The following is a 25,993-nucleotide window of genomic DNA, read 5'->3' as shown; positions in this document are numbered from 1 at the left end:
CTCCAACAAGAGAGCAAGTAATTCTGAATGTATTCCTTGAGCCTGCAGCAAGTAGTCAGAGCCTTCACCATTGGAAGAAGAAAATGGGGTCTATTGGATAAAAAAATACGTTTGGAATCTGGCTAGCTGAGCTCTAATTTGACCCTATAGGAGCATAATTCTGGGCAAATCAGTTATCAATGATGCAACAACTTTTTTGCATACCCATTATAACGTAGGTCCACAAAAAGCCACCTGTCAGCCTGGACGATGGATGATGAGTCACAGAAATGACAAAAGTGGGTCCAGTGTAACAAAGAATAAATTACTTCTGGAGAAAGAAGTAAGAAAGGCATGCTCAAGCCGATTGTCAACCTATGGATGATCAATAGTAAACATGCAAGAACAGGAGTACGTATGAAAGGCACTGACTTACAAGCATTTCCATGTGGAAACCGGAGGAATTTTCAAAGCTCCAAACAAGTTAGAAATCTAGTCAAAATGTAGGAATAGATTTCAAATATATACCTAAAGTTCTGCAGATCAGGTAATTTATGCCCACTCTTCCTCACACTGTAGGCATGTATAACAGGATGTAACTGTAAACTGTGTGCAACATTAATATCAACACAAGATTACCAATGGGACTCAATAACGAGGACAAACTCGTGAAAGTAAAATATCGGCATGCAAGTAAGCCTAGGTTTTCTATACCTAACTCCACATATATTTACCTTCTCGATATATGTAAATCTTCTGGGAATGCAGATGTGGAGCTAGGAATAGAAAACCTATACTTTCCTATATGCACTTACCTTTTGTTACTTTGTCCCTCGATATTGAGGCCTTGACATTCTTGTACCAGAAAATTAAGTGGGTCGATATTCAGTAGCACAATCACACTAAACATGTTGTCTAAAAAATTAAATCCATGTAGTGCACTGGCCAGAAAATACTTTTCTGTGTATAACACCTTGTGTTGTAGGTGCTCCTGCTGCAATAAAAGTGGTCTCTGTAAAGTGCTCTTTTGCTTCTCAACTACAATAAATGAATGAAAAGGTTTTTTTTTACTGCGATAACTATTTGGAAGAAGGACTAGGAAACTACTAATCCACCACTCACGTTTCTAAACAAACAGGGTTCTTTTACCCAGTTTATTAAAGTGCCTACATGGAAGTAGTAGTTCTTACAGCTGAGACTCCTGAGGCACAGCCGGGAGTAGGGAACTGATTGCTTTTAAAAATACATTGAACTGTTACCTGATTTTACTTGCCGTCTCTGCACTATCCCCCTCGATCAGTAGACTGAACACAGCTGACGCGGGCAGGGATTCCCAGTTGCAGTAGCGTGATTGGCCGGTTGCCAGAGGGACGCCTACAACCATAGCCACGCCCCCTTTGTGTTATAACGCACGCCGATCTCGAGCGCAGCGTTCTTACAGCTGAGACTCCTGAGGCACAGCCGGGAGTAGGGAACTGATTGCTTTTAAAAATACATTGAACTGTTACCTGATTTTACTTGCCGTCTCTGCACTATCCCCCTCGATCAGTAGACTGAACACAGCTGACGCGGGCAGGGATTCCCAGTTGCAGTAGCGTGATTGGCCGGTTTCCAGAGGCACGCCCACAACCATAGCCACGCCCCCATTGTTCCTATTTTCCACCACTATAAAGCATGTGTCCTTACCAGAAGCGCAGCGGGCGCGACGAATGCGCGACGAAGGCGCGCTTAAGGCAAGCTCGTCTGCGCCAAGGCCGGGCCTAGGGCCCCCCTCCCTATATGTCCAAGTTCGTCCCTCGAGGTGCTCAGATATAGTAGGGAAATGCTTATGTTGCTGAACCCCCTGGCAGACAGAGCCAAATGCCCACGGTTACTCCCTAATATAATACATAAGGACAACGATGTATGCCCCAACTGCCAAGGATGGCTACCAAACATTAACCCTCTCCTCCCCAAATCTCTATTGAAACCCAATCTAAGTTCTGACAAGACCTATCTCCCACCAACCTATGTGGGACCTAAGCCTAGCACTAAGGGTAAACTAATTAGCGGACTATTAAACGTTAGATCCCTCCCAAAACACGCCATTGAAATACAGCTTCTAATTGAGTCCAATAATTTGGACATTCTGTTTTTAACTGAGACATGGATGGCTGCGGGATCAGAATCAGAGCTAGTCCAGCATGTCCTGCAGGATATAAGATAACTCATAAACCTAGAAATACGGGATGAGGAGGAGGTTTGGGGATCATCTTTAAGGAGGAGCTAAACATTACAACTCTGGACATTGACACTATCTCATGTGTTGAAATCCTCGGGATTTCGATAAAACACGATTCTGAACATTGCCTTACGGCCCTTATTTGCTATAGGACACCGGGGCACTTTAATGCCTCACAACAGCAGGAATTGATCACTGTCATAAACAATATTTCTATCTCCCACAGAAGGTTGCTGATATTGGGTGATTTCAATATATGGGACAAAGACCAATTACGCACAGCTTTGTATAACATCACTCAATCCTGTCACAATCTAGGGCTGAAACAGTGGATAACTACCCCCACACATATACAGGGTAACATATTGGACTTAATATTCGCAGCAGAAGATTTAATGACCATGGATACAACTCTTCCAGTAGGTTGGTCAGATCATCACCTCCTTATTTTTAATATACATATCTTGACACACACAGGACCCGCAAGGGCACAGACCAGAACTTTTCTTGGTCGGGACTGGAGGAATCTGCTGAAAAGGAAAGAGGAAGGTAAATCTGACTTTTGTCAGGTTGGGACTTCGTTCAATCCTGAGAACGATGTTACTACAAACTATCTCTCATTCTGTAATGAGATAACTAAGAAACTTGATGATATCATACCGCTGAAAACAATCAAGAGAAGAGGTAAACCCTCCGCGCCCTGGTACACGGATAAACTGAAAGAACTGAAAAACATCTGCAAAAAGGCGGAGAAGCTCTGGAGGAAAAACTATTCAGAACAGGAGAAAGGGCGATGGAGGCTCACTATTGTACAATATAAGAAGGAAATTATTACAGCTAAAACTAGCCACTTCGCAGACCTTATTCTTAAAAGCTCTAATAAGTCTCGTGACACTTTCAAGATTATTAGAGAGCTCTCCCATCCTGCTTGTGCTGACAGCCAAATTCAGCCTTCACAAGAACTCTGTGACAGCCTAGCAGTATTCTTTCAGGAAAAAATCAATAAAATAGTTGAGGGAATGAATAGTAAATCTATCCCCACAATGCAGGACAATAGTAGCCAAGAAAACAGAGATGAGTTGGTGGAATCTGTTAGAAACCCCTCTCCGAATGCTACTTTGGATAATTTTGTGGTCCCTTCAAAACAGGAATTTCTTAAAACAGCCCTTAACACGTCATCAGGGTCCCCTTTAGACCCTCTTCCCCATAGAATGGCCAAGAACTTCGAGGCTGATATCTTCCCGGCTTTGCATCAGCTCTGTTATCAATCCCTCCATACAGGCTCCGTACCAAGAAACTGGAAATTGGCGGTTGTTACTCCATTATTAAAGAAACCAAATCTGGACCCTAACTGCCAAAAGAACTACCGACCCATATCCCTCTTACCATACCCGATAAAGATCATAGAGCGATGGGTCAGCAGATCCCTAGCCCTCTTCCTAGAAACCAATAACATCTTGGAAGAGGAGCAATTTGGTTTCAGACCATCTCATGGAACTGAGTCAGCCTTGCTGACAGTCATGGATGACCTACGTATGAGGGCGGACAGGGGAGAATCAGCAATCCTCATCTTGCTGGATCTGTCCGCCGCTTTCGATACGGTGAACCACGGCATCCTGATAAAAAAACTAAAGAACATCGGAGTTGAAGGAGTCGCGCTGGACTGGTTTAGATCTTACTTGACGGATAGATGGCAGGCAGTAGCCATTCCGCCATATCAATCAGAGTTCATTAGATTTCCGCACGGGGTCCCACAGGGGTCTGCTATCAGTCCCATACTTTTTAACATTTATATGCAACCCCTGATGAGGATCATCAAAAGCCACGGCATCAGCGTGATAAATTACGCAGATGACACTGAGCTAATGATCTCTCTTGATGGAGCCCATGCAAACTCACCGGAGACTTTCCACACTTGCATGTTGGAAATGTCACATTGGCTAAACTAGAACTCATTACAATTTAACAGTGAAAAAACTGAAATACTGCACTGTGTAGTAGGAAGAATCCCTACAAATCTACCTATAGACTTCTGGCCTCAGTTGCTAGGAGATTTGCCTATCCCTGTGAATTCAGCAAGGAATCTCGGAGTCATTATTAACGACACTCTGAGTCTTGAGACTAACGTCAACAAGCAGGTTAGTTGCTGCCTTGCCTTGCTACGAGGACTGCGAAAACTGCTACCTCTCCTGCCCCCGCAGACTAGAGCTAATATGGGGCACCATCCTCAGCCGCCTGGATTATTGTAATGCCCTTTTGTTAGAATCCCCTGCCTATCTCATCTCTAGACTCCAAAGTATCCAGGCAGCTGCAGCCAAACTGGCACTCTCTCGGGAATGAGGATCTTCCACCACCTCTGCCCTGGCTGATCTCCACTGGTTGCCCATACACCAGAGGATCTGTTTAAAATCCTTATGTATTGTCTTCAAGGCAGTCCATGGGCTAGGCCCCCGACCAATCCAAAAAAAGTTCAACTGGTATGAGACGACCCGGTCTCTCTGATCCTCCTTCTTAAACTTTATCAGCATTCCTAGGATCAAGAAAGCTACCTGTGGGGGAAGAGCATTCAGTATAGCCGCAGCGCACTTATGGAATAAGCTCCCCACTGACATCAGGAAAACTAACGAACTGATGGCCTTTCGTAAAAAGGTGAAAACATGGCTTTTCCCTAAAAACTCTCCAAAATTTTTTAAATATTCCAAAAAGACAAAAATCTAACCGATCAGTCCACTGTCCTCTCCTTCCATAGGGTTCTCAGCTGTATGTACTTTAGCGCCAGGATGCCCGTAGGGTTGCAGAGCGCTCTACAAATACTATAAATAAATAAATAAGTACTACAGTGATATCCACGAGCGAAATCAATATCAAAGAATGTGGACTTCCATTGACTTGGGAATGGAGTAGGACCTTATCAGTGATTCCTGAAAGACATTACTGCAATGGCCACTAGGCGGCAGCGTCTTTCACATCTGTGCATGAAGTTGACCTTAATCCTGGAGTCCTCCTGTAAACATGGACCTGATGAAGGTAGCCATTTTAAAAGTAAACAAACTAGGGACTAGTTGAGAGATCGGTGTTAGCAGCAATAAAGGCCGCTCTGCTGAAGAAGGCAATGTAGCTGGAGAGGCTGAAGTGCAGTGCCCCTCCACAGTACTTCTCACATCCTGCTTGTCACAAGTCTAACAATGGGCAGTGTGAACAGTCTGTGTATGGCAGTGCTTAATTTATAAAAAACATAAGTGCCACGGCTCTCTTGTCAGAAGCCACTGCAGCTTACACCACGCATTGCCCTTGCCATGCTGCCAATGATAATAACAATGCAACTACCAACCATCACACTCTTACAAGTGTGACAAGTCAGACTATTTCAAGCCCCCAAAAGCTATAAGAATGGCTTGGGTTACAGGGAATAGTAATTTTTATTATATATTGCATTATCAAGTAACTGCTGTGGTCATCTCTAAATCAGCTGGCACAGCACCACCTTGTGGCAGACTGTCACAAGCACCGGTGTTGACAATTAAGTGCCGGTGCTGAGTTCCAGAAACCACCGGCTCAAATTAAGCACACGGGCTCATTAAAACCAAATGTATCACAGTGCTGGCGGTGGGGAGTGAGGAGAGGTTCAAGAAAAGGGGCATCCCTATTTCACACAGGACAGTCCAACAGAGATGGTATTCCAACAGTAAGCTCGGCCAACAGGTGTTTTCATCTGTTGGAACATATTTTCCCAATTCAACACACGTGAAATGGCCAGAAAGTCAGTGACAGTAATGGCCATTATCCTGAAAATATAATACTGAAATGCATCTACACTGAAGAATTAAATGCAATGAACAAATGCTGCTATCCTGCTTCTGGATTTACCCTGCTCGAGTTAAACTGGGCATGGGCTCCCTGATACTTCTGAAGTTTCTGTCCTGGTGTTATTAAAAAGGTTACATCCGTCCCATGTACAATAGTGGTCTTGTCTTCATATGTGTGTGAGTTATACATGCGTGAGGGTAGTATGCTCCCTATCTTCACGAAAAAACAAAAGTGAAGCTCTGTACCTAAAACAAGCACAAACCTTCGACCTTCAACACAAAATAGTTCACAATAATAGTAACTTTACATTTTCTGGGTTTAGACAGGGGTGTAGCAAGGTGCAGCTAGGATGTCATGGGTCCTAGTGCAAGCAAGGAAAATGCACCCCTCCCCACAATCCCCTGATTTGGTAGTAAAAATATACACCGATAGGGGCAAACCGGGCCCCTCTGACCACTGGGCCCCAGTGCCACTGCACCTGCAGCCCCACTGATAGCTATGCCCCTGTGATTGTGATCAGGTCCCAGGAGTGAACCAACAAATCAAGTTCATGCCTACCTCCTTTACCTGCGCATTCACACACTACTTTACTGTCTGGGCCCTGCTTATTCCATCTTCACACCCATACCTTGCACTGTCAGTTGGATTATTCCTCGGTCCTCCCCAAAAGAATTGATGGCATGACACGAAAAGAATCCGGAGTCCTCTCTCACTGTTGGAAGAATCTGAGAAAATTGAAGAAAAAATATATTAATATTAACAGCTGAATGTAGTTGGTTTAAAGTTACACAGGTAAACAGACAGTACACGTGTTATGATCTCTGTAGAAAGACACCTGGAGCCAGGAGGTATTCTTAAGCCATCTTTATTCAGTCTCCAGTTCAGGTTACATCTGTCTCTACTCCAGCCAGCCTAGTGTGGTACCAGCCCCACCAGGAGCAGCCTCCCTAGCTGCTCAGCCCATCTTCAACTGCCAACACTCATCCACTCAGACACCCAGGCATTCCATGCATCACAGGCACACTAACATTCTATGACCATCTCACGCTCTGGCTGAGCAGCTAGTGGCAGCAGGGCTGGACTACAAGTTATTCAATTAAGTAGGATATAACATTATCCCTTTTTCTTCAACGAAAACAAACATGCAAGTGATAAAACATCAAGGAAGAGTTAAAATGTTGTTTTAACATGTAATTCTGTGTGTTGATTCAGAATGACCGGAGCAGGACAGACGGAGTAAGCTCAAGTCGTGACCTCGACTCCTCGAGTTAATGAGGAGGCCTCCGTGTGATCCCTGAGGAAGCAAAAAATCTGAACTATAAGTTATAGGTACTAAAGACCAATAATATCAGAGAAGAAGGGCAAGTGCAATAATTTACATTTGCACACCTACAACTTGGTAGTGTGCACGCCACTGGTCCTGAAGAAAGCCCCACAACCCTCTGGAGCACCGAAGGGGCTGAAACATGTCGACCACTCACCTTTTTAAAAAAGTGTGTGCTATGGAACAGCAGCACTTCTAGACATGCACCGCCCTGAGTTTTTTACCCTTGCCCCATCTCCAGCTGATTAAAACGCATTGTTGAGAGATGGAGGTAATTTAAGTTCACTTTAATTACACCTTCACCATCATTGGTCATTGCTATAATCACCAGCAGGTCTGCCTCCAGGAGGAGGAAAGCATAGAAAAAAAGACCCAATGATGATGCTTTTCACATAGGTAAAAAAAGGCAGATAATCAAGATATACCGCCATGGTACCTACTATGTGAATGAGGGTTCTTTTAAGACAGCTACAAGACCCAGACCCTGGTAATAATACACAACAAGTGATCCATTCTCCTACAATAACTTGATTCAGAATTCAGCCAGTGATTCTGTAGGTGATATTTATGTTATGACATCACTGGTTCTGTAAATGGCAGCTCCTATGAGGGAGTGCCTTGGTGAATGTGTTTAGTGCAGGTCTTACAGCTGAGTTTTGATAAGGAATTTATCTGATAGTGAACGTAGAGGCCAAGACTGAAACAAAATAATAAATGTAACAAGTGAACTTTTGGCAAGAGTTGCAGCATTTATCTAATGATTGTCTGTTACCCTCTTTCGCCTCTTCTCTCTCTTTCTCTCTATCTCTTTCTCACCTACAGACTCACTTTCTCTCTCTGTTTGTTTCTCTCTTGCTCTCTGTCTCTTTTCCACCCTGCTATATGATGACATTCCTTTGATTCTCTTTTTTCCCTATGTTTCTGCCTCCTGCTTCCTCTCTGCCATTCCATCTACCTCCACCTTTCCTCTCCTAAATTCTCTTCTCTTTCATTTTCCCTCTCTCTCTCCTCTTACCTTCTCTCTCCCTCTTAATTTCTCGTCAACAGATATGATTTTGATTCAACTGTGAAGCATGTGTAAACCTTTTTTTTTTTATTCAGTCGCTGGCTGTGCAGAGGCACCATTTGCAGTGCCAGAGGGTAGAATGCTCTGAGGGGGTTTGTGTTGTAATCTTGAAAGGGTGTGTGTTTATATCCATTGAATGTGCGTGTGTGCGTGCGTGTGCGTGTGTGTGTGTGTGCGTGTGTGCACGTGTGTGTGTGTGTGTGTGTGCCAGTTGGTTAGAGAGATTGCTGCCAACTGATCCTGGGAAAGACTAAACTACATGAACTCTAATCAACTGAACGTTTTGGTGATTCAGCAAGTTTCCAAACTGTTTCTAGACTCAGAGTAAGCCTGAAGATGCCAATAAAAATGCCTATAAAAAGCTTCTCACAGGTGAGAAAATCATCAGAGAAGGGTAAGTGTGTGTATTTAGCTACGAGGCAGCCAGTTAAACTAGGAGAGGGGTGGGCTATTTTCACAAATTCTGCAACTATTTTATTTATTTTTAAATGATGTTCTCATTTTACAGAAAGTGTGATTTTTAGGAGAAGGAAAAAGGGATGCTATTAAGATGGGTCCAGAGGGGAGAGACGCTGTATTAACACACTCAGAAAAAGTCTGAGACTAAGCAATACTATATATAACACAGGCGCTGCGAAAACAAACATCTGTTTTCAAAAAGTTCAAACTAATTAAACTTTGAATACATACACTAGTATTAAAGGGTATTTTCAGAGACTGTAATGCGAATTAGAGACCATCACGGAAACCTGCAGGGGTACCTTGTGAGAGCAAGATCACATGTTTAACTACTTGCAAGACAGTAAAAAACAAAAACGAGATGAAATTGACGACACTGTGACCTAAAAGACTGAGGGGCATATTAGCAAGGGCTACATCGCCGGTAATTCTGGAGCTTGATAAAAAAAGTGAGATAACGCTGGTCAAAATTATTGCTTGTAGTGTACGAAAATCTTTTTGAAAAGTGAACACTATCTCTTACTTAGTGGAACGGACAAGGTAGCATTGTCATTTTATGTTGTTACTAATTTTTATTAAGAAAAACTCATTAAAAAATTGCCGTAAGTTTTTGTGATGGGAGGGTCAGTAGCAGGAGCGATACTGACTTCACATGGTGCTGCACTGGTATTGAAAGAAACAGCGGGTGTGTAGCGAGGAGAAGATTGTAATGGGAGGGTCAGTAGCAGGAGAGATACTGACGTCACAAGGTGCCGCGCTGGCATTGGTCAGACAGCGGGAGTGAGTGGAGTGGTGATTGGGTGATTAGTGTGAGTCGTACTGACATTGGACAAAACTGAAATTACAACGTTTATTGAGATTGGTTAATTAATGTAAGGTGCGCTGGGATAGGATAAAGGTTGACGATTGAATAAAGAGAAGAACGGAAAGGTTTTTGGTGTTTTGTTTAAGTGGAAATTATTAATGAAAGACAGTTTAAAGATGGGTTTGTGGCAGAAACGAAAGAATCTTTTTAATAAAGATATGCGAATTGTGACAAGGAAGGGGATTCCTATTCCACCTCCGAAAACGCCCGCATCTTGTATGATGATGGAGCGAGGGTATCATACGTGTGTATGGTTGGAAAACTGGATGAAATATACAAAAGATGATGGAGTGTTAGCTTTCCCCGAGTTTGGTACGTTTAATGTGAGGATTCTGCAAAATTTATGAGAAAAACTGAACTCCTTAGAGCCAAATCCAAGACTCACCCAGTATGAAGCCCTAGAAGAATGAGAAGTGGAAGCATTCAAGAGAGAAAGTAATCGAGGGGGAAGGAGAGGCAGGAGGATGTTCGGAAGTTACCCATTTGAAAGGCGAGAGGATCAAATGAAAAGATGGAGAAAGGCTGTTTTGACAGCAGAGGGTCAAACCGGAGCTAAATGTAAAGAGAAATCTAAGCCTCTGGAAACATCCAGAGAGGGTATGAATGGATCTGATGATGAGTTATTGGAAGATAGAATGACAAAAAGACCCCCACCTTATGAAGAAAGGTCAGGGGAAGTGACTCCGAGTGCCCCAATAATGATAAACATGACACCATTAACTCCCCAAGTCACTGATTTAGCTAAACAAATAGGAGAGGATGATGTTAGACTGTTTAATAAGGCAAGAATAGAACTAATACAGAATTTAAATGAATTAAATTTAAATGCTGAAGCTGTAACAGTACCTGTAACTATAGGTCCTGTGATTCCCCTAATTAGAGAAAACTTAAAATTACAGAAAACACCTACTTTAATTGTTCCAAGAAGTAGTAACATAGTGAGTAACAAGAGTCAAAGTGGATCAAATAATGATACATTGTTGGATCTCCTGATTTGAGATTTAATGACTTAAACCCCAAAAAGGAATGCCCAGTTAAAGCCAAGAAATTTAGGTCAAAATATGACTCCCATAACAGGAAGTTCTAAGAGTCCAACCCCAGAAGAGTTTTGTAATTGGGTTAAGGAATTAACAAGGATAGATACTCAGCCTAAAGGTGTGAATGTGAGTCAATTGAAGGTAGACTTGGAAGAAATTATTATTGGGATGATAAGTCCAGAAAGATGAGGAACTTATACAGAGGATGAGTTGTTGTTTCTGTGCAAGAGTATTACTTGGAGAACAAAGAATTTTCAAGAGAAATTGTCAGAAGTAGTAGGAGAATTTCGGGTCGATATTGAGAAATCAAAGGTGTTACAGAAAACGTACCGCATTGCCTTTACTGACAAAGATTTAGAAAGTTTGAATACGCCTGGAAAAAGACTGCAGATAAAAGAATTGAATAATATATTGAAGAAATGGGGAACGATAGAAAAATGGAGAAGTAAATGGGTGAAAAAAAAGGAGGAAGCCAGTGGAAAAGGAGCATCCATGTTTCCAGTAAAGGCAACGGAGCAGGCAGAAAGAGTTTGTCTCGTGAGAGAGGTTCCAGGTGGTGGGTATGTCCACGTACCTTGGACTAGTCAAGATATATTGTCTTTCAGAAATGATTTTCCAAGATTACGAGAAAAACTGGTTGAATGGTATAAACACGTGGATCGACTTGTGAAGGTCTCCAAAGTGCTGCTGAAAGATTTTGAGGGGTTGTTTGAAATAGTGGTTCCTGCAGATTTGTGGACCGAATGCAAGATTACGGTTGATTGGCCGAAAGATGAATATCCCAGAGATGCAAAAACAGGTGCCCCCTCTGAAGAATTGATGAAAAAATATCATCAGGTTATTACCTTTTTAAAAGGGAAAATCAGTACAAAAGAAACAGATTGGGTAAAAATTGATAGAACAACCCAGGAACCTAAAGAATCTGTTCATGCCTATTATAAGAGGCTGTTAGAGGTGTTTAAACAGAATAGTGGATTTGAAAACATTGGCGATAAGCATATGGGACATTTTGTGTATCGGTTTGTTTATGGATTAAGACCTGAAATTAGTGCAATGATACAGTAACATATGCTCTGTTGGCAAAGGAAGTCTATCGATGAAATTTTGAGATATGCAAAGTACTGTAGCGACGATATTGACTCTCAATTGAAAAAGCTCAAAGAGAAAATGATGTGGGCTCAAGTCAAATTGGCTGAACAGCAACAGAAGATAAATACTGCTTCACAGAATCAGGGCCAGGAGGGATCGACAAACAGTGAGACTCAAGGAAAATTTTAAATTATTTGAGAAGAGGCTAAAAGGAAATTTCCTTGGCATGCTTGCGGGAAGTTGGGACATTGGAAGAACGCGTGTAGATCTGCACAGAAGGGTAATGGCGCAATTCAAAATTTAAATCCAGAGATGCAGAATGAAGCGATTGGGAAGCAGCAGCAGCAGGAAGTTACCACCCAGTTACCGGTGCCACAACCGCCCATACCTCCAAATTTGAATGCTCATATGCAGATGTACAGTACAAGTTCGGGACTTCGAGGAGAAGAGCAGTTTGGTAAGAGTCCGTTAGTTTCGCAGTATTTGGTGCATAATAGTGAGAGTTATTTGGAGTTGATGCAGTGATGGTGCCTGAGGGGAGAGGAAGAGTGCGTACTTGGCACATCTTTAGCGGTAGATAAGTCAGGTCCATCTATTGATGGAAAAGTAGAAGGAAAAGATGTCACCTTTTTATTGGACACTGGTGCTATCTGTTCCACTGTGAGAGCAGCGGAAATCCCAAACCTACCTCTCCCGGGAGAAACTATCCACGTTGTAGGTGTTGCAAACTAGCACATAAAAACTCCTGTTACAGCCCCAATAGAAGTTTACATTGGAAATTTCAAAGATATGCATCGGTTTGTAGTGTGTGATACTAGTCCAGTGAATCTCTTGTGCAGGGATTTCTTGTGCAAAATGAATTGCACTATTTATTGTACACCGGATGGTGTTGCAATAATGACACCGGATGAGGATGTTGAATACAAATTATTAATGGCCCAACCAGAGTCAGAAGTAAAAAAATTATGTTAATTGCTGACTGAAGAAGATTTACCAGAGGAATTGAAAGTTACTGTGAGTCCAGATGTGTGGGACTTTACCGGAAAAGTAATTGGCTTAATGAGAAATATGGACCCCATTCAAGTAATAGTGAAGGATGGAGCAGTGTATCCCAATACTGCCCAGTACAAGATGAGTCCAGAGGTAATTTCTGGAGACATACCCGTGATTTATCAGATGATTGGACAAGGTATCCTAAAAGAAATTATGAGAAGTCCTTGTAACTCTCCCATTATTGGTATCAAAAAGCCTAACTGAAAATATAGAATAGTTCAAGACCTAAGAAAAGTGAATAAAATTGTTGTGCCATGTTGCCCAATACTACCAAACCCTGCTGTAATCCTGTATCAGATCCCCTGTGATGCTGAATGGTATAAGGTCATTGATTTGTGTCAGGCATTCTTTTCCATCCTCTTGCATCCGGATAGTCAATATTTGTTTGCCTTTCGGTTCGGAAATCGTGTTTTGTCATGGTGCCAAGTTCCTCAAGGGTATACTAAATGTCCATCAATCTTTAATCAGATCTTTAAAAAAAATTTGGAAACTTTTAAATTGCCCAGGAACTCTGTCCTGATCCAATACATTGATGACTTACTGTTGGGATCCAAATCTCGGGTAGCATGTGTAACAGACTACATTGCTTTATTGAATCATTTAGCTGATGGTGGACACAAAGTCTCCCCATCAAAGTTACAGTACTGTAGACAGGAAGTTCAGTACTTAGGTCATAAGATTGAAAAAGGACTAAGGAAAGTGACCCCAGAGAGAATCAGTATAATCAAGAAGATGTATTCACCCCGGAATCAGAAAGAAGTGAGAATGTTTTTGGGAATGGTTGGATATTGTAGGCAGTGGATATGTGGATTTTCATTGATTGCAAAGCCTTTACAAAAATTGACAAGAAAAGATGTGAAAGATCCAATTGTGTTGAATGAGGAGAGTATGAAGTCTTTCAATAGACTGCGAAACAGTCTTTTCAAGGCGCCGGCTCTTGGAATGCCAGATTACTCTAAAGAGTTTGCATTATACTGTTGTGAGAGAGATGGTTGTGCGCTTGCGGTCTTGACTCAGAAACACGGAATGGCAAGGCGTCCAGTAGCATATTTTTCTGCTACTCTGGACTCAGTGGCCGCTGCATTGCCACGTTGCTAAAAAGCAGTGGCTGCCACTTGTGTGAGTTTGGAACAGAGTGAATTAATTGTGATGCGTTATCCAGTAAAAGTATATGTACCATACTCTGTAGAGCTACTTTTAACTGGTACTCAAACTCAACATATGACAAATAGTCGGCGGACTAAGTATGAGAGAGTAATCCTAGGTGCTCAAACGGTGACTGTGGTAAGATACACTACTGTGAACCCTGCCACATTGTTACCAAATTTGAGGTGTGAAGAGGTGAGAGAAGAAGCAGAACATGATTGTTTAGAAGTAACAGAGCTTTGTACCAAGCCCCGCCCAGATATTTCAGATGAACCACTGGAAGAGTCCGATTGTGAACTGTTTGTAGATGGATCTTGTTTAAGGAATGAAAGAGGTGAATTGTGCACTGGATATGCTGTCTGTACTCTGGCTGGAGCCCTGGAAGCGTCTTGTCTAAAAGGCATAACATCTGCCCAAGTTGCAGAGCTGTTTGCTCTTACTAGAGCCTGTAAATTGGCAAAAGGTCTAAAAGTAACAATCTACACTAACAACCAATGTGGCTTTGGAGTTGTGCATGATTTTGGTCAGCTGTGGATGCAAAGAGGATTCATGACTTCCTCTGGGTCACCAATTCGGAATGGGAAAACTGTAAAGGAATTATTGGAAGCTTTACAGTTACCAAAAAGAATTGCAGTAGCGAAATGTGCTGCACGCCAATCTGGAGAAGATGATGTGACAAGGGTAACAGGTGCACGGATCAATTAGCGTGTTACAGTACACAAAATACCCCAGCTATAAATCGATCTATTCAAAGAGGAAATACTGAATGCCACCTTATGATCGCCACCACATTTGAGACATGGGATGAGGTGAGACAAATGCAGGAAGAAGCCAGTGACAGAGAAAAGGAAGAATGGAGAAGAGCAGGTTGTAGATAAAATTATGATGAGATATGGATCTGTTATGATGAGAGACCAGTATTGACAGATTAATTACTTTCCCACATGGCTAGGATGTACTATGGATATGCGCACATTGGATGGGATGCCATGGTAAGAATGTTCAAACAGTCCTGGTACAATCCCAAATTTAGGTTAATAGCTGAAAGTTTGTGCTAAAGGTGTGTTGTTTGTCAGAATCAAAACCCAGGAAGAAAGACGGTGGTAGGCTGGGGTGTAATTGGGAAAGCAGGAGGACGTTTTCTAGACTCCAGATCGATTTAATCAAAATACCTCCATGCAATGGACTAAAGTATGTCCTAGTCATTGTTTGTTTTCTCGCTGGGTGGAAGCGTACCCAACAAGGAGAAACGACAGTCTGACTGTTGCCAAATTGTTGTTGAGAGAATTGATCCCAAGATTCGGTTTTCCAGTCACTTTGGAATAAGATAGAGGATTGCATTTTAATAATGAAATAATTTGAATGATCTGTGCTGCATTACAAATTGAACAAAAGGTACATTGTGCCTACCGACCTGAAGCGTCTGGTTTGCTTTTTTTTTACATTTCTATATGTTTATTGAAAGCTTGCAGTACAATATATATGCTCCGCTTGTGAGCCATCAGCATCGCATCACATGAATCAGTACATGAAATTTAGAGTTCCACAAAGTGTGTCAAACATATCTGTGGCAATCATCTCCTGTCAAACAACAGAACCCCTGGCACTGCAACAACAGATATGACATATATAAATAAATCACCTTGACTGCTTGAAGGCACACATAAGGAGTAAGACCTTAACTTGATTCCAATTGCTTTAGGTAGCCTCAAAGTACAAATGTGAATGCATGGCACCTCACAGGTCAGGATGACTCAGGAGATATAGCGTCAGTGGGGCCCAGAAATCCTTGGGCCAAGATGATTCAGGCAGTTCTGCATAGGCCTTCAATTGCTCCCGACAGTAAGTTAAATCTCAGATCCATTTCCAAACAGTGGCCAAGCCCTTTGCACCCCAACATTATGCCACTGCGCGCTTGGCCATTAATGTAGCCACAGCAACCAACCTCGGCGTCTGGTATTGTTGAACAAATTACTGGCACCATAAAGTCCAGATTAGGAAAGGTGTGTGCATCCAAAACACTAAAATGGCCTGATGCTTTGCCCATTGTGCTAATGAGTCTTAGAAGCATACCTGACAAAAAAGACAGGGTTAAGTCCACACGAAGTGTTAATGAGAAGAGCCATGAGACAAGCATACATTCCTGCAAATAAATTGATGAATCTCTCTGATGATCGTGTGCTGGACTACTGCAGAGGAATGGTTGACCTGGTACATTCTGTGTCCCGCCAGGTTGGAGGAGATGCCACACCGACACAGCATGACCAAGCACACGACCTGAATCCTGGAGAGTGGGTGCTAGTGAAAAAGTACGTGAGGACAATGTGCCTAGAACCCCGTTGGAATGGCCCTTACCTAATCGTATTGGTGACAACCACAGCAGTGAAGTGTTTTGGTTTGCCAAATTGGATACATGTGAGCCATACTCATCAAGTCCCAAGTCCAATCAAAAGACCTGAAGAACAGCGACTGAGAAACAAAACTCCACAACCAGTTGCTGAAGTGTGTGAGGCTGAAGAATCTGGAGTGACAGATTCAAATGAACATTTTGTCGATGAACAGCCAAGCACAAGTCGAGTAGAATGGGCACCAGATACTGGGACAGAAGAGACTGCTGTTGAGTCGGAAGAAGGTGAGGCTGGTATTTAACTAGGAGAAGGTGTAAAGGCTGTCGAAGCAGAAAAAGAAGTATCAGAGATTCCAAATGCTGTCTCAGAAGAGAAAAAGATCGAAGAAGAATTAGAAGAGGGAGAATTAGCTAGTGAGGTAGACTCAAATACTGAACATACAGAGACTGAGATGCAAGAAAACAAAGAAAGACAGATAGAGATAAGACTGAACAAGAGGAGCAGCGAACCGAATACAGAAGGTGATAAGATAGTGCAGGCAAAGAAAACTAGAAAGGGAGATTGCTGGCCAAGTGGGGTGAAAAGACTGAAATACAGAATAATTAGAAGAAGATTAAGAAACAGACCAGAACAAAGCAACAAAATATCAAGTCAGACAGAACAAGAAGATTTAGGAAAAGGCACAAAGAGAAGATCAAAAAGAGCAAGAATTCCCTGTAGAAAATACAAGACCCCTGAATGGACTTATGTCATTCTTGAAGAGTTTGAGACTTTAGATCTAAATGAGGAACATGAGAATAGCGGTACTGAGAATGAGGATGAGAGCAATTTGAGACCACCTTAGCAAGAACTGTTCCAGCCTGAGGTGGATTAACATTTTGTCAGAGCAAGTCATTTGTGGACTCTAAAAGGGGTAAAGAAGAAACATCATTGGGTGTAGGAATACACCACCATATTTTTATTTTTTATTTTTATTTTTAGATAGAAGTTCATTTCGATTTTTTTTCCTATGCCTTATCGAAAGGAGATTGTTAGACTTTTCCATTTTTGTAATATACTAAAATTGCAAAAACCAAAGTGACTGAACAACCAAAATCTAAACTAAAACGTAGATGTGTTGAACTTTGCTTTTGTAATATTTTCTTACTAACACTTATATGGATCCTATTAACAGTAGTCTTACCATTTTTTGATGTGAATAACTTTAGAAATAATACTAATGAAGTGTCTCCTAAAAGAATGAAAGATGTTGCTAAACAGACCATAAGTACTAATGAAGACCAGTTAGATGGACGCATACTCCATCATGAGGAATCAGATAATGATTTTTCATCAAATGTATTTACTAAGTTGTTATATGAATATACTAACACCATGAATGTGAGTGATTGTTATGTTTGCATGAAATTACCATCTTCTGTCTCTGAGGGAATAAAATACAATCATCTTTCTCTAACATATGCTGTATCGTGTAGTGTCCTTAGTAGTCTATTTTACATGGAAGGTAAATTGGAGTATCAGTATACAGATGTAGATTTGGTATTTTCAAAGATACCAATAATAAGTAGACTAAACAAAGTAGAATGTGCCAAACATGCACTTTATATGGGTGAATTTTTTCATATTACCAAGCCATTAGATTTCGACCAAGCTTATAAAAAATAACTTAACCTGTGGACTGCATTATGAGGAACAATTGTTTTTGGATATGGCAGAACATAGAACAAGAGTTTCCAGAAAAAAGCAGTTGAACAAAAGACACAACAACCAGCTTGGGCATTTTAGGAAGTTAATTATGAAAAGAGCTAAACTTATGCTGCAATGTCTTTAGACTGCTTGAGGAGAGGGAAATTATGTTTATTGAGATCAAAGACTATCTACAATAATTATTTCATTGGCACTATTGAATGTGAACATACGTTTCAAATTACAGGAGGTTGGGGATTAAAGGGTGGAACTGATCGTGTCTTCCCAGTATTATACTATGTATGTGGTAGAAAAGCCTATTATAGGTTGCCTGCCCACTGGTATGGGAGTTGCTACTTTGGGATTGTGTTTCCAAAAGTTTATCATTTAAACCTAAAAGATAATAGTGTCAATGAAATAAAACAAGGACTAACACGCAGAAGGAGAGCAAGTTTTACTGAAATAGTGGGTGATTTATTATCTGCACTGATACCATCAGTTGGGGTAGTATTAAATTTGCATACAATTCTAAAGCTATCTAGAGAAGTTGATCGATTATCAACAGATACTGCGGGTGGATTTTTGATGATTGATACCAAAATGGTGGCAATCAGATCAATGGTTTTGCAAAATAGACCTGCCCTTGAGATTATTTTGCCAAAAGAGGGTGGAGTCTGTGTAACATTAAAAATTCGACATTGCTGTACATATATCCTTAATAAAAGTAAAGGGATAGAAGGATACATTAGAAACATCACAAAGTTACACAAGGATTTATCCCAACTGGAGGTTGACAGTATCTGGGAAAGAGTTGAAAAAAATCTAACAGCTGTGAAAAATTGGTTTACAACGTTTTGAGAGAGTCTTTTAGGGAAAGTAGTAATGCCAATGGTTTCAATAGCAAAAATAATTTTAGTATTAATGAGGGGTGGCCATGGCTAAGCACTCTGGGGTGCTTCGCGATCTCCGGCGTCGGTTGAGGACCTTGGAGAGTAGCCTGGGGGACTTGGAGGTTCGGCAGCAAAGAGAGGGGAGAGGCGACGTGACAGAGGAGTTAAAAAAAGTTCTGGCAGATTATCATGAGGCGGCAGATGCGGAGGTGAAACATTTGGGGAAGTATGCTTCTGCCAGGGTATATGGGGAGGGAGAGAGACCCAGTTCTGTTCTTGCTAACATGCTGAAAGCTCGTAGAAGTAAGGCCAATGTCACTAAGATTAGATCGGAAGGAGGGGAACTGCTAACAGATGAAGATGATATAGTTGAGCGCTTTAAGTCGTATTACGCTGCGCTTTATGCCTCGAGACAGACGGATATGGATGACAGTATACAAGACTACTTAGATCATATAAAACTGCCCTTCCTGACCAACTCGCACAGGGAATTCCTAGCCCTCCCCATAGAGAAGGATGAAATACTAGAAGCTCTAGCGGGAATGAAGGCGAATGGCGCGCCGGGAGCGGATGGCCTCACGGTCACGTTCTACAAAACCTTTATAGACTTGCTGCTTCCGCATATTGCGACTCTGTTCGACGACATCTGTGTTAAGGGCCAGCTGCCACGCTCTATGTGTGAGGCTATCCTTGTGGCCATCCCCAAACCAAGGAAGCCCCCAGAGGACTGCAGCTCATATCGGCCGCTCTCCTTGCTTAATGTAGACGCCAAGCTGTTTGCAAAGGTATTGGCTACGCGACTGGCGCTGCTCACCCCAGAGCTGGTGGCCCCGGAGCAGGCGGGGTTTGTACCGGGCAGGAACCTTACCTACAATCTGCGCACAGTGTTTGGCACTATTCAACATGTCCGGCCAGATTCGAAAGCACTCGCGGTCTTCCTGGACATGGAGAAGGCGTTTGACTCTGTTGAGTGGCCCTTCATGAGCCAGGTATTGACCAGAATGGGACTGGGGCCGGTTTTTTTGCAGATGATCGGGGCGCTCTACAGGAGTCCTACTGCAAGAATACGACTTAGTGACAGGATCTCTGATCCGATCCCGATTACTAGAGCGACGCGACAGGGGTGTCCATTGTCGCCCATTTTATATGCTATAGTCGCGGAGCCCCTGGCATGCACATTACGGGAGTACCATGCCCTGCGGGGGGTGAGCTTCCCTACCTATAAGATTGTGGTCTCGACGTACGCAGACGATACACCGCTGTACGTTAGAGATCCGGAGAATGATTTGTCGTCGGTGCTGCGGGAGGTGGTGCACTACGGAGCGCTGTCTGGTTTACGTGTTAATTGGTCCAAGTCTATAGCTTTCCCATTGACTCCGTCTACTACAATCTTTGAAATGGATTATCCGCTCCAGTGGTCTGACGACCCAGTCAGGTACCTGGGTATACAGTTGCATGTCGACTCTGAAATAGTACTGCTGCTGTTTGATTACCGGGTCTCCCATTGACCACTGGCCTCACTACTAGTTCTGCTGACAGCTCCTGCTGTCCCTTGCCCGCAGTCCTCCCGCCGCCGCATTGAAGACTCACGGCCGCAGAGAGGGGGACTGCATCATCCAGGCTGCCTAGCGGCGAAGAGCCCCCCACGAGCTTTCCCGCCCCCGGAGGAGATACAAATTGCCTGCAGCCCCGGTGGAGCGGGTGCTGCTGCTGTTTGATTACCGGGTCTCCCACTGACCGCTGGCCTCACTACTAGTTCTGCTGACAGCTCCTGCTGTCCCTTGCCCGCAGTCCTCCCGCCGCCGCATTGAAGACTCACGGCCGCAGAGAGGGGGACTGCATCATCCAGGCTGCCTAGCGGCGAAGAGCCGCCCACGAGCTTTCCTACCCCCGGAGGAGATACAAATTGCCTGCAGCCCCGGTGGAGCGGGTGCTGCTGCTGTTTGATTACCGGGTCTCCCATTGACCGCTGGCCTCACTACTAGTTTTGCTGACAGCTCCTGCTGTCCCTTGCCCGCAGTCCTCCCGCCGCCGCATTGAAGACTCACGGCCGCAGAGAGGGGGACTGCATCATCCAGGCTGCCTAGCGGCGAAGAGCCGCCCACAAGCTTTCCCGCCCCCGGAGGAGATACAAATTGCCTGCAGTCACCGTGGAGCGGGTGCTGCTGCTGTTTGATTATCTGGTTTACCATTGACCGCTGGCCTCACTACTAGTTCTGCTGACAGCTCCTGCTGTCCCTTGCCCGCAGTCCTCCCGCCGCCGCATTGAAGACTCACGGCCGCAGAGAGTGGGACTGCATCATCCAGGCTGCCTAGCGGCGAAGAGCCGCCCACGAGCTTTCCCGCCCCCGGAGGAGATACAAATTGCCTGCAGCCCCCGCGTCGCAGGATCGCGCGCGGGTTGCGCCGGGAGAAGCCCCGGGACAAGGGCGGGACCGTCTGTGGCCGTCCGGGGCCAGACGAGGCCGGGCCGGGCTATACCTCTTGGTTTCTTCCTCCGTGACATGAAGTAAGACTCTTGCCCTGTGATTGGGACTGACAATTGAACTGATATTTGCTATTGCATTTTCATATTGTTGATCTTTTGTAAGCTGCGTGGACACAATGTCTGAAAAATTGACGACACGTTTAAGTAAAGGCAGGAATTCATTGGTGGGAGGAAACCTTAGAGGGACGCTAGATCACTTCCTGACTAAGGCTGCCTTGAAATTAGATCACGAGATAGCTGTTACCGAACGTCGCATGTCCTCAGACCTTCATCTTAACAAACGCTCATCTCTGGGTTCTATTCAAACAGCGATCTCTCCACCTATACAACTCACTGAAAAAAATCTAAATAGTGACTCCGGTTTTCCTCTACTTTTACAAGATCGGTCGCCAACTATAGAATCTTTTAGGGGGGCCGATATCATCACTGTAAACTTGGATCCTTCCTTAGAATCTGTATTGGAGGAGTCCTCACCAATTTTGCTACCTAACCCTAAACCTAGGAACAAGAAAAACTGTATCCCATATAAATTATCAGGGTTAGGGGTCACATCAAAGAGAAAGCGGGGTGGGGAGGGGACTAAAGGCAGATGCGCTAAAACACCTAGATCACGCATAAGCCCTTTAAAGGCTAAAAACATCCAAGCACCCCCTATGTCTGTCCTGACCCAGGGCCTAGTAGAGAATATAGAACATCTAGTAAAATCCATACTATTGCCCCTTTTTGAGAGAGTTAAGAAACTGAGTGAACAATTGGACACTTTAGCGGAAGTATCCTCATCTAATAGTAAATTATTGAAGGAACTGGCTACTCACATCCAACCTCATACCACTTGTGGTCAGAAACTCTTTAATTCCACTACTACTGGGGACACCTTACCGCCATCTACAGATAGCACATTGGTCCCGGTCAACACTGTCAGTGCGCCTACCACAACAGGGGCGGCGAGACCATCAGCACACCTGAATACACAAGGAAGTAAAAGCGTAACCATCACTAGGGCACTTCCCCCGGATAGGAACACGAAAGGAATGGTTCAGCATATAGATCTGCCACCTGAGGCGGCTCCATATGTTATAGTACTTACAGGAGTCCCAGAGTTGACAGCAGGGAAGACGGAGGGGTTTAAAGAACTTAAAAATAAAGTAATTTACTGGCTAAGAAAAAATAGACCTCTGCCCCCTAACATAAATGGTGAAATTCTATTTGTGAGAAGACTAGCCTGGGTAGGGCATAGACCCAAAGATATAGAGGGGGACATCTTAATCATTAACTTCAAGGACCGAAGGGTAGTTACCCATATAGTAGATTGGTACCTGGAGAGAGGAGGAGGAGGAATATCAACCTGTGATCTGAGCTACTTTTACCCTCAATCTCTCTTGATCCCCCGTAACAATAGATCAACCCGTGAGATTTGTAAGAACTCTAGATATACCCCTCTAGCCCAACCCTCTAGGTTATCCAGTCATTGGGTAGACCCTTATCCATTATCATCACATGTAGATAGGCCCTTCTCCTACCAACATCACAGTTTACAAAACACAGCCCAGTACCCACAATGGTCCATTCCTCTAGCCAATCACTTTGAGGCACTAACAGGTTTAGACGATTTGGACTGACAGACGAGGAATAATTCGGAGGGCCACTTTCATGTAACTTCCTCTGTGGCCCCCAATGACCAGCATAGAAATGCATGCCAAGGTAGGGATGGGAACAAAAACTGGGACAAGGGAATTAAAACCCAAGAGGCAGCAAATGACCAGGGTCAGAATGATCTAGATAAAATATATATGGACTCCATGTCTCAACCTGAACATCAAACAAAGTTAGTTCCTCTTTCAACTATAGTGGTCACACTCAGAGATAGTACTGACGGCTCCTCCCCTAGGAGGGTAAACCCTACCCATAACATTTTATCATGGAACGTTGCAGGTCTTACAAATAAAGTGATCTATCAACCGTGGTTAGATATAGTTACCAATTATAGTATATTCTGTCTCCAGGAAACGTGGGCCGTAGATGAATTGCACATACCTGGATTCCAGACCTTTCAATCACCCGCTCTAGTAAGCCCACAGGGGAGAAATAAAGGGGGCCTGTGTATATACGTTTCTATTATAGAGGAAATTAAAGTACTCAGATACATGACCACTGAGTACTATCAGATTTTAACAATCAGCTGGGGTCATGTAAAGAATCTGACCCTAATAAATTTCTATAATAATGTGCCAATAAACATTTTAGAAAATGTAATTGATAAACTTATGCACAGTGTTAATACTCTTAAGGACCAGATCGAAGGTGAGATGGTTTTGATTTGGCTGGGTGATTTTAATTGTGCTGTCTGCCCTAATGGTTCTAAGGGTATTTGTGGCCTCGGTGAACATAAGGATGACAATCCTACCCATTTCACCCATTCGAACCCAGGAAATATGTTTAATAATATGATCTTCCATTTTAATTTGTCCTATATTAACGAGTTATGCACTCCAAATATTCCGTTTCAGCCAACTTTTCACGGGCGGGGGTGCAACTCAACAATTGATTTTACTCTTTTATCCACAACTCATGCAGGGTTAGTACTAACATGGGAAACACTTGATGCTGTTTTTAGCGATCACTACCCAATCTCTTTTAATTTAAAAATTAAAGGGTGCCAACAGACCTCAGTGGATAAATTTATATACCAACCCACCATTAACCTAGCTACTAAAAATGGTTATTCCATAAAATGGGACAGGGTAGACCCTGTAGGATTTCTATATAATTTAGCATTAACAACCCAGGAAGATATGCTCATTTGTCTGTCAGAAACTGAGGAGTCACCAAAAATTATGGGCTCGTTTTTAAAAATACAACTGGAACTGAAAAAGCTTCTAACCAGGGAGTATCGACCAAACTCAAATAGCCCCCTCGGTTGGTTTGACAACAGCTGTACAAAAGCACTCACAGCCCTAAAAAGGGCATTGCATGCATCACCAAAATGCTCCGTGGAGATTCGCCAAGCTAGAAAGCTGTACCAGTCGGCTGTTAAAATTAGGAAAGTATCTCTGAGGAAAGAGGCTTGGTCGGCCCTGTATGAAGCCTCAAAATCCAAGGACAATACCGCTTTTTGGAAAGCGGTAAGTGCTCCTTATTTACAGAATAAACAGACAGACATTATAGACATAGCCATCAACGGGGAAATCTGGGTCAACCATTTTAAACACTTGTACGACAAAGTTAATCCCTCTGACCCCGTCAATCCCATGACTGATGAGACGGGCACCCAACATATTACAAACTCATCGAATACCTTCCCGCTAGGTATTATTTTTAATTGTAAGGAGGTCATTAAGGAAATCAAAGAAAGCCCTTCAGGTAAAGCACCGGGCCCGGACGGAGTCCCAATAGACGTCTACAAAGCTGAGATTGATCTTTGGGCTCCCATGTTAACAAATGTTTTAAACCACTCAAACCAACATGGGTTTTTATCGTCCTGGTCTGAAGCAATAGTCGTCCCAATTTTTAAAAGAGGAGACAGAAACGACCCTACCTGTTACCGGCCAATATCATTACTCGATGCATTAATGAAGGTAGCCGGCCGGATAATTTTAAATAGGATACAACTATGGGCAGAAGAGAATGACGTAGTCTCAAATCTACAGTATGGATTCAGATCGCGTAAAGGTACAATAGAGCAGGGACTAAATTTGGCCTTAGTTTTATCTAAGTATACTCAGGCCAAAAAGGGAAACCTCTTTGCTACCTTTGTGGACCTGAGTTCCGCTTTTGATTGTGTGGACCACGAGAAACTATGGTCCACATTAACTGAAATGGGTATAGATTTCAATATTCTCAGATTTATTAAAGCACTATATAGGGATGCAGGTTCCAGGGTACGCTATGGGGGAACAACCTTTACAACGCAACTTTTACAACGCAGTACCATTACAACGAAACTGTTACAACGCAAATGCATTGACAACGCATGCCATTACAACGCAAGTCTTTACATCGACTTGCACTAGATGGCGTGCTAACATTAAAAATAGTGTAATTTACTATCCAAACACCTTCCCTACTGTTACGTGGACTGGAGTTAGAATAGTAAATTACACTTTTTTAATGTTAGCACGCCATCCAGTGCAAGTCGATGTAAAGACTTGCGTTGTAAAGACTTGCGTTGTCACTGCATTTGCGTTGTAAAAATTTTGTTGTAACAGCATGCGTTGTAAAAGCATGCGTTGTAACATCATACATCCACGCTATGGCAATATGGGCGAGGGCTCTGACAAGTTTCCCATCAGGAGAGGGGTGCGACAGGGGTGCATCTTAGCACCCCTTCCCTTCACCCTATATATAAATTCCATCGGTCAACACCTAAAGGAGTCACAGTACGATTACCCAACTATCCTGGGAACATCAGCGCCACTTTATACGCTGATGATGCCGCTATCATGTCTCGAACTAGGATTGGCTTACAGAGGGCCGTCCTGAAATTCGCTAATTACATGAGAGACAGAGGGTTAAAAGTCAATACCACAAAAACATAC

General features: G+C 43.1%; 1 protein-coding gene across 2 annotated transcripts in view; it reads right to left on the bottom strand.

The window, feature by feature from the left end:
* DSCAM (DS cell adhesion molecule) overlaps positions 1-25,993 on the bottom strand; it is a 1,046,690-nt gene that overhangs the window by 322,289 nt on the left and 698,408 nt on the right. For both annotated transcript variants that reach the window (XM_085621230.1, XM_085621231.1), the window contains exon 13: positions 6,636-6,732. In XM_085621230.1, coding sequence (XP_085477356.1) covers positions 6,636-6,732 — 97 coding nt within the window. The remainder of the gene's footprint in view (positions 1-6,635; positions 6,733-25,993) is intronic.

This window comes from Triturus cristatus, chromosome 8 (assembly GCF_964204655.1).
Source record: "Triturus cristatus chromosome 8, aTriCri1.1, whole genome shotgun sequence".
NCBI classification, from domain to species: Eukaryota; Metazoa; Chordata; class Amphibia; order Caudata; family Salamandridae; genus Triturus; species Triturus cristatus.
Note: the sequence above shows the minus strand (reverse complement) of the source record. Positions and strands in the feature narration are given on the sequence as shown.